At 37.5% G+C, this 10260-nt stretch overlaps 1 protein-coding gene across 2 annotated transcripts; it reads left to right on the forward strand.

Annotated features, from left to right (window-relative positions):
* Positions 1-1416: 1416 nt before the first annotated feature.
* On the forward strand, positions 1417-10253 carry bgna (biglycan a). Of its 2 annotated transcripts, none has more exons than XM_072712874.1 (8): positions 1417-1581; positions 3813-4073; positions 5824-5936; positions 6220-6433; positions 7133-7276; positions 7372-7465; positions 7837-7975; positions 9088-10253. In XM_072712874.1, the coding sequence occupies exons 1-8, from the start codon at positions 1491-1493 to the stop codon at positions 9283-9285; spliced, it is 1254 nt and encodes a 417-aa protein (XP_072568975.1). In that variant the 5' UTR covers positions 1417-1490; the 3' UTR covers positions 9286-10253. The 2 variants fall into 2 exon arrangements, with proteins under 2 accessions (XP_072568975.1, XP_023664514.2); XM_023808746.2 differs by having other exon boundaries at positions 7133-7243.
* Positions 10254-10260: the final 7 nt, after the last annotated feature.

Consider the following 10260-nt stretch of genomic DNA (forward strand, 5'->3'; position numbering starts at 1 on the left):
CCCCCCTCGGTGGAACCAACCCCTAGGCTCAGGGTCTTTCAGTCCCCCCCAATCATCACTCATTTTACCCCATAGGGAGACGCCCAAGAACAGTAACAGAAGAAACCATTTACAGTAAAACTACACCCCATTCCCAAGACCGGCTTGCTACAATATGATACTGTGTGTTTTACACCTTTTATTTTAACCTTTACTACCATAGTTCATCATCCTTTGCTTGACGTTGTGTATTAACATTTGTATGTCAAGCAAATGCACTATGAAGATAACTATATCCTCAAATTCATCATAAGTGTCTTCAAGTCACGGTTTGTGGATTTCTTTACAACCACACATACAAAGTTCCTCTTGAAAACAGTGTTGGCTCTACAATTATGCTAAATCACAGTTACACCAAAAGATGATGAGTCATAGTGGAAATGGATGCTGTTGAAAATAAACTATATTATTATAAATTTTTCTGGTGATTATATGCCAAGTGAACTCAATCCTATTTATGTTAAATTATATCACTAGCTTTTATCAATTCCAAACCCTACTTCTAATTGATACAGAATGTCAATCCATTACATATTTTATGAACATATAACTGTGAAGGATATGTGTCCTGGCCTGTGTATGACAGCCAACAGGTAACCCAGTACTGTATGAAAATATGAGTAGCTAGCAACTCCTGCACTGTTTAACACTTTAACACTGTTTCATCCATCCTAAATGATTACCCAGGTCATAGCTGTCTGGAGCCAATCCCAGACAGCATAAGGCACAAGGCTGGAGTATTCTGTGGGTGGGATTCTCATCCACTGCAGGGAACATACAATCATGCCCACAGTCCTACTCTGGTGTTAATGTAGAGATACCAGTTAGCCTAACTGAACAACTTTTGGATTGCAAGAGGAAATGCAATATAGGGAAAACTACACACACACACACACACACACACAGAGTAATCAAATTAATTCACCAAAAACACCTGCCACAACAGACTACATAGCTGTAAGAACATAATGATTGCACCTGTTAAAACCATGATCCTGAGTACATGTTTAAACTGTTGAGAACTTGCAAGTGGCAAAACCTGAAGGAATATTTATTTTATACATTCTTACAAGGTGAATTATTCCTGCCAGATTGTATGAGTCACCTTTTGCGTGAATGAACACTTTAAATAAAATGTAAACCTCACAGATGCTACTTCTGACTTGTTTGTTTGAAAAAAAAAAAAATTAAACAACAAATTAAATGAAAAACAAGCTTAATTTCGGTAGGTAAAGAAACCACATCTTTGTCTTCAACAGCCATCGCATCAGTTCAGTAAAAGTTTGAACCACGCATTTCACCTGCCTCCCCCCTCTCTGACTATAGCATTACCCATGAGAAAGAGTTTTTCATTCTACATTTTTCCTGGTGACTGAGTCCAGTTTTATGCTCCAGGATGCTCCCAAATAAAGGGCGGAGAGACTCTAAGACATCCTACAGGAAATTCTCAAATGTCCTATATAAGATTTGCAAGCCCAGGTCAAAACTTGAACATTAGTCATTTTCAACACACTTTGGAAATCCCTGTCTTGCTAAATAAAGGTAAGTTGTAAGATTTTTAATATGTTTCATATTTTATTGTTTTAATATTCTATATTGCTTACTGAGTATACTGGTTATATGGTTTGTATAATTTAATAAATATTATAAGAATTTAGATTTCCAGTGCATTTGGGGAGTGACAAACTGCCTCATTAGCTACATGTTATTCACATGTGATCAGGTACAGGAAAACACTTTTATAGTTCTCAACTCACACACAGTAAGCTTCATTGTTTTTCCAGCATTGCATGACCAATTGATTTCAGTTACAAATATCTAATGACAGTTTTTATAGATCTCTTGGAACCCAACAACAGCACCAATCAAGCAGAAAAACAAAAACAGAAAAAAATTTGAAATTGCACAGCTTTGTCAATTTCTTAAAATAATCTGTTTATGCTTTATTTTGTCATAATTTGGTTGACACTCTAATTGAGAGGACTGACTGTGATATGAAGAAATATCCACCCAATTTCCAAATGCTTATTCTATTCTGGGCCTCAAGGTGAATGTAAGAATCAAGTGAGCAATTCAACAGTACAGCACCACACAAACATGACTTAGCAATATTAGTCTGCATAAGTATATTATTGTCGTGAATATACCATTACATTTTAGCAAATAAACAGCAACCGGAGCATTGCAGGGCTGTGGTTGAGAAATCAAGAGTGTGGAAACAACGACAAAACAGAGTCTGTGGATTATATTGCAAAAACAAACACTGCTTTGCATCTCGATAGCTGTGCATTTTTTAACTTGTATATTGGGTTTATGGAAAAAAGGTGACATTATTATTGTTTTCCTGTATTTTTTGATCAAAGAAAATATTTCCAACTAACTTCCAAGCACTTGTTCAGTACAGGGTTACAGGATTGGCCTGGTCCCTGTCCCAGAAAACACAGGGCACATGGCACTATGGCCAATTTAGACATACTAATTTGCCTAACTGCATGATTTTAGACTGTGAGAAGGAATCAGTGGGTCTACAGAAACTGACACAGGCACAACATGCAAAGCTACCCATTTACCAGTTCAGGTCATTGAGCCATTGTATGATGCAAAATAAGAGATTTGATATATTTGAATATATTACAAGCAGCATACTAGACACAAAACTCCACTATACTGAAATGTTCAGCAAGCCAAGTCCAAAAAAGTCCAAAATGTGATATCTTTAACTTTAGCAAAATCAGGAGTGCTGTTTGACAGGATTTACCAAAAAATATTTTGTGTCTTCATAAGTCTCATGAGGATGTTGTTATTTGCTTGCTACCTGAATGCAGCTTACAGGTCTACACTTATGGTGACACATGCAGACATCCCATATAAGGGGATCGATTTCTGGTCAGTAAGGCTCTCATTTGGGGTATCACATGTACCTGTATTCATAAACATGCATTGAACCATAATCTTTTTTGAGTACGAGGAGAATATGCAAGTGTTACAGTGTCTATGTCCGAGGGATGAGGAGGATACAGGCATACAGGTTTGTAGTTGTCTTTGCACATATATGGGCTCCCAGTTCTGTGTGACGTGTCACTTCACTGCCAGACACAGCCATCATTTAGTGGAGTATAATTGTGGGGTTTGGGTGGCGCATGCAGATGGCGTTTGCTTCTGTCAAGCTTATACATCAATGGTTCACATCAGACAAAACAGCGTATTCACAGACGAAGTAGATGAGGTATTCTTTTGTTGTTTTTGTGTTGTCATGTATTGAGTATTTGAGTGCCCATTGTCAAGGTGGGTGAAAATCGAGGGCCTTGATACTTGAATTCAGAACTGGACACATCAGCACATTCTTTATCTGACACCACTATTGTAGCAAAACAGATTTCACATACTAGCCTCTAAGCTGCAAGGGTAAATTTATGGTTTTCCTGATTATGGTGATTAAGGAAAACTGGAAGCCAATGCTTTGATGTATAACCTAACTAGGATGATTTGGGTTTTTTTTTTTTAGTAAAGTGCAAAGGGCTAAATCTTTTTGCTACACTTTGGATACAGGAATATAACTATTTGAATTTGCACAATACAATATCTGACTAAATATCACCAGCAAATTTAGTATATTTTTGTCTTCAGTTTGGACTTCAGCTTAATTGGCCTACATGAATTTGTTGCCTTTTATGCATTTGACTAAGGGAAATTCCAGTTATTTTGTTTAGTATCAGTATATATTTATTTCCTGCAATTACAGCTTTCCTCATTCCTCATTTACTCTCTTGCAGGTCTGTGTCTGGCAGCCATGTTCCCCAGCAACGCCCTTCTTTTGGTACTTGGTGTTGTCCACCTGCTCTTTTCCGTATCTGCCCTACCGTTTGACCAGGGGAGTTTCTTGGACTTTGGGATGGATGCTAACGAGGAAGGTCTAACAATGATGAGAGATGTAGAGGATGGTTCTGCAGGAGGGGCAATATCCTTTCCTGAAGAGATTGTCTGTCCTTTCGCCTGCATTTGTTTCAACATGGTCGTGCAGTGCTCTGACCTGAGTGAGTAATACAGGAGTGGGCATGGGGGAAAGTACACGCGCACACACACACACACACACAAACACACGTAGGGTAAACATATCCTTATTGGGACCGCTCATTCATTTCAATGGGAAAAATGCTAACGCTAACTATGACGACCTTAACCCCTACCCTGCCCTAACCATAACCATAAGTAACCAAACAAAATACAAGAGTTTTTGCATTTTTAATTTTTTCATAGCAGTCACCGATTTTTATAAAATAGAGTTTTCCCTTATGGGGACCAGGAAACCGGTCCCCATAAGGGAAAAAAAACGGATATTTATCACGTTATGGGGACATTGTGTCCCCATAAGGATAGGTAAACCCGCTCACACACACACACACACACACACATACACACACATATACATATGTGTGTGTGTGTATTATATATAAAGGTCATCAGTTAAATCACTTTCTTAATCACAATTAAGCCTAAACTGGGTGATCAATTGCATTTTCAATCAAATATATCAGTAGCATCTCAGTATTAGAGTCATCTTAGCTTCAACATAGCTGAGTCTAATACTGAGATGCTACTGAAGGGCTTGATTATCTGTATCAGTTCTGCAGGGTGGTAGATCTCCAGGGTCAGGGTTGTGCAGGTGTAGACACACATTGGGTATTGGAGGGCAGCTCAAATAACCAATTTTCCAACAATTGCTACTTTAATAATTGTATAATGTTGCCAGATGAAACCCCCATTCAAACATATTATAATATTACCTGTATTCAAAGTATCAAGTAGGAACTTTGGAACATCTTTAGTCTTTAGTCATTTTAGCATAAAACAATAACAGCAGTGTAATTGAATGTCTGGTACAGTAAGTAAAATGCTTTTCACAAAAGAATTAAACACCAAGATGGTTTCACATAACAATAAAATGTTATACTGCATCTTTATAATAGCTAGTTATTTTTTCCTCACCTGTGTACTACATATGTGTAGACACCAAGGTTCAGATCAATTCTGAATTGATCTGAGAAGTGCAGATAAAACTTGAGAACTACATTACAGTTTATGTTTACAATTTGTTAACAGGTAAAAAAACTAATTAAATTTTGATCTTATGCAGTTACTACCTGCAAGGTGAAAGATTGGTGTCTGGCACAGTGCCATTTGGGTAGAACTCATGAGCAGGATGGACCCAGATGGGTCAAACCTTGGAAAGAGAGACTGGCTTTGGGCATGTAGGATGTTACCTCTCTGGTGGGGAAGAAACAGGAGCTAGTGCAGGAGAGAGAAAGGTAATGGCTAGATGATGACTGAACTCAGGAGGTAGATGACGGCCAGACTGTGGAACTTTTGATAAACTCCTCTCCGCTACACAGTTGTATAAAGGTCCATGGGAGAATGACAACACAGTCTACATGTTCATGTGCTCAGTCCATTGCAGTGCACACACTCACATTCAGTGGGCAATTCAGAGGCAGTTTACATAACCAAGTATTTTTGGACTATGGCAGGAAATTCAGGCTCACATAAAATCCACACATTATAAAACGGTATTTTAGAATTGGACAGAATTACTTTATTGCAGTGCCTTGGGTGTTTTTGAATTTAAACTCAAGAACTAACAAACTAATTTGGAGACCATTCCAAAGTTCTGAATTGGCTGCAACCCAGATGTGCACGGAATCCAATTCTTAGCGTAGGTACAAGTATCCAGTAATCTTAAAATAGGTTTGTGGTGCCTCAGTTTATCTGATGTATGTTTTTCCTCAGATCTACATTACATTCCACGGGAAATCCCCCATGATACAAGACTCCTGGATCTACAGAATAACCTGATCGTAGGATTGGGAGAACATGACTTTGAGGGGCTTAGCAACCTTGAAGTAAGGCGCCATGTCAAAAGCATGGGGAGAATAAGCTGGGGAGTGGGCAGATGAGGGATGGCATCAACCATCAAGGTATAAGGGAGAGAAAAGAGTAGGTACTTAATAAAGCAGCCAATGTGAAATCATATTCATGTGTGAATATCTGTGTAGAACAACGCCATATTCAGCAATCCCAACACAAAGCAAAAATATTGCAAAACTGTGATCATCGATATGAATGTTGGTGTTCACTTCTCTTTCCTGCAAACGTGATGCCCAGATGTGACTCTTTCTCTTATAGACATTGGTGCTGGAGAACAATCAGATATCCATGGTGCACCCACAAGCTTTCCTTCCCCTGCAGAAGATGAAGAAACTCTATATCTCCCACAACCTTCTGACAGCGATCCCGAAAAACCTGCCCACCAGCCTGGTGGAACTACGTGTCAATGACAACTTCATCAAGAGGATTCCACACGGGGTCTTCGCTGGACTAGACAAAATGAACTCAATTGGTCAGAAATCCACTCCTGTGGCCACAAGATAGTACCAGCAGCACTTTTGATACTGGAGTCATATTAATACAACTATTCAAACTCTTTAGGTTTTTATGAAACATTGTTTATTTTTTTGCATCCAGCTTTTGTGTAAAGTTGTCATAAAGCAAATCTATAAAACAAGCTTTCAGGCAAACCCGTTTGGTAACACTTCACTTGAGGGGGTGCAAATCCTTAGTAGTAACTCAGTTACTACTGAAGTACAAACCATAAACAAATATAGTAGCTAACTGAAATTAAAGATACATCACATTTAATTAATGATGCACAAACATGAGATCAGTATTTCATTTGTTATTCATTATTTGTTCCTTCAGTAGTTCCTTCAGTAGTTCACAAAGGTTTGCAGAATTAACAGATATAGCATCTCATACAGTTGCTGCTTGAAATAAAAGGTGCATCACAATTCATTAATGATTAATAAACATGAGATCAGTATGTAACTAAGACGTTGTGGTTAATAAATACATAAGTAAGAGCATAATACTATATTATTTGTGCCCCCTTAAGTAAAGCAATACCCTGATTTTTGTAGTTCAGGAAATATGGTAAAAAAAAAGGTTTAGACTGCCAGATAGATAGATACATAGATGGATGGATGGATGAGTAGGACTGTTGATTATTGTATGCATGGTAACCCCAGCATGTGTCTTTCAGAAATGGGCAGGAATCCCATCCAGAACAGTGGTTTTGCACATGGTGCCTTTTATGGACTCACGCTCAACTACCTTCGTATCTCTGAGGCCAAACTCACAGCAGTGCCAAAAGGTTTCAAGACATCCATTCACTCATGGAACATATGTAACACATCAATTAAATGTAACGATTTTCGGCTGATTTGATGATAAGCATGACCTCATTTTTCTTTTTACCCCGCAAACACATATCGCCATCAGACCTTCCTGACAATCTGCATGAACTTCATCTGGACTACAATCAAATCAAGGCCATAGAGCTGTATGACCTCAGTCGATACACTAGTCTGATTAGGTATGTATTGGTCATAATCCAGTATTTATTTCTGTATCTAGAAACTACCTTCTGGTTTGGCTTTCTATTTACTTTGTTTCCTTATTCCACAAAACCATTGTTTTTACACAAGTACCCCTTCTTTAAGTCATCTAACATTACTTTGAAAACACTGCATTCTAGTGGTTTCATATGAAATAACAACTTAGCTGCATCTCAAATGTACATTATATTGCCAACTGGATTAAAGGGGAGAAAATATGATAACATTTATAACATCCATTTTAAGTATATAACAAACACATACAGGATACAAAGTGTTGTTGTAGGGATTCAGTGAATAGAAACTTTAATTTTTATTGCAGATAATTAATCTTTATTCTGTTTTCCAGACTGGGATTGGGCTACAACAAAATTCTCACTATTGATCATGGCAGCCTGGCATACCTTTACAACCTCAGGGAGCTGCACCTGGATAACAACCGCCTCTCTCAGGTCCCCACAGGACTGCCTTACATGACGCAGCTGCAGGTGAGGCGAGTGGCTGATGCGAGTAATACTGCTGTCGGTCTTTGGATTTTGCTGAGTTCCAGAGTAATCACCTCCTCACACTGTCATCAAATGACAAGCTGTGGTCACTGAGGCAAAGAACCAAAAGACTTCTGCTCCTTAGGCAGCACATAACGTTTACATGTCATTAGTGTTATGTGCTGTAAGGGCTGGGAAATTGAAATTTCGTCACAGTAATCACACGCATGTTTTATATCATTGATTTAAGTAGCTGGCCCACATAGGGCAGCCATTAAAAAAAAATCTTTCATTTTAATCAGAATGCCGCAGGTGTTGCGCGATATCTGTCACACCATGTTAAAGTCATGAATGATCAATTTATAAAAGGTCACTAGCATCAAGATTATTTAAAAGGAATTTCTTCATTAAATACAGACATACTGAAAAATGAATTCAAAGTAATTAAAATTATGATAAAAATTAATGCCTGATGATGTAATAACACCAGTGACAAACTGACCATACATTAAATTATATTATAATTTATTTGGAAAAAAGTTCTTAATTTTGGATGCATGATAATAGGACATCATAAGAGACATTTTACAGTGGTTTAATTTTAATTAATATATTCACCTCAGTTTCCATTCCAAATTGAGAATGACTCAGTCATGACTGATGTCCCCATCGTTAATTTGAAAATTATCCATTACTAAGCCCAAAGGCCAATGGTTAGTTCAAAACTGTCTGTTTAATTCCAGAACCTGTGACAAAGAAATGTTCAGAAAAGTTTGGGATAAAGGATCCATGCAAAGTTATCACTGAAATTTGAAACTGAAATTTGTGGACGATGACCTGAAAGCCGAATGAGTAGTAATCATGGTATAAGTGTCGAGTGGTTCTTTGCCTCTACCACTATGCATTTAAAAACGTAAATATGCAGCATGTCGCGCATTAGCCTTTAGTTAGAATTAAATATAATAGTGCATTGATTACTACTGTGATTTGTCTGGCTGCCACTGTGAGTGCAGTTATAGAAAATTAATCAACACTCTTCTGACCAATCAGATTTGGGAATTCAACCAGGCTGCGGTATAAACACAGATAAATAACCTCTATCTCACTTTCTGCAGGTGGTCCACCTGCATAGCAACAATATCAGTGAAATTGGGTTAAATGCCTTCTGCTTGGACAATGTTGGGGCACATCAGGCCGTCTACAGTGGCATTAGCCTCTTCAGCAACCCAGTGAAGTACTGGGAGGTGGATCCCAATGCTTTCCGGTGCATCAGAAACCAGATAGGTATACAGTTTGGAAACGCCAGCAAGTAGAGAAAGAATTGGTGAGTGAGAGAGGATAGTAGAATAATGAGCCAATAAAGTAACAAAAAAGTCAAATAATGTTAAAAGGAAATCTCAAGAGCAAAGACAACATTCAGAAGCAGATTGTAGGGGAAAGTGGATGAAGACTAAAGCCGTACAGAGGATGAATGCTGTTGAGCCTCAAGATTCGTTCAGCTGTAAATGACTTGCAAACATACCCCCCACACGCAGAAGGACATTTGAGAAGGCGACAGAAAAATACCTGACTTCTTTTTGCCAAATAGCATTAAATTAGTATTCGTACACCCTCTTATAACAGACTAAAAGACCTGACTCCCAATCTGGCTCTGTAATTATTCCTGTAGTGTTTCTAAATCTTTCAATTTTTAATGAATCACTAGCATTAGTTACAACTGTTCAATAAATCTTGTTACATGAATGTTTTACGTATAATAAAATAAAAACAATAACAGTAATGATCAAATCCATTCATCTTCCAACAACTTATCTTGGTCAGAGTGGCAGGATGATTATAATAAACAACGAATATTCATTAAGGTCGTTCAGTTATCCTTCTGAGTGACATGCTACAACAATGTAACAATTACAAGTGTCATCTAAAAATTTTGCTTTTTTGTAAAAAAAAAACAAAAAAAAAGGTACACACAGATACATTATTATTAATAATAATACATAATTCAACAATTACTCAGTCATTGCTTTGGGAAATCACCACCGGAAAGTAGCTCTATTGTACTATAGATTTTCGGGTTTATGTGTTTCCAGTTTTGAAATTGGTATATAGCCTAAGTGTAGAAATTAAGTACATTTCTGCAACACAAGGTAACGCAATATGCATTTTACAAGACAACTCTAAGGATCACTTTGCTATCAATAACTAAAGAAACTGACACATGTATTTTTTTTATTCTGTTGCAAAAATAGCAAAATGCAAAATAAAGTAAAATTAAATTAAATCTAGAA

The sequence above is a fragment of the Paramormyrops kingsleyae genome, chromosome 6, assembly GCF_048594095.1.
Source record: "Paramormyrops kingsleyae isolate MSU_618 chromosome 6, PKINGS_0.4, whole genome shotgun sequence".
Lineage (NCBI taxonomy): Eukaryota > Metazoa > Chordata > Actinopteri > Osteoglossiformes > Mormyridae > Paramormyrops > Paramormyrops kingsleyae.

Excerpts from the sequence above, each read along its gene's own strand:
- bgna (XM_072712874.1), top strand. The coding sequence starts at position 1,491 with ATGTCCTATATAAGATTTGCAAGCCCAGGTCAAAACTTGAACATTAGT. Across the intron at positions 5,937-6,219 it reads AGGGGCTTAGCAACCTTGAA|ACATTGGTGCTGGAGAACAA; the intron begins GTAAGGCGCCAT and ends TTTCTCTTATAG. Across the intron at positions 7,976-9,087 it reads CTTACATGACGCAGCTGCAG|GTGGTCCACCTGCATAGCAA; the intron begins GTGAGGCGAGTG and ends CACTTTCTGCAG.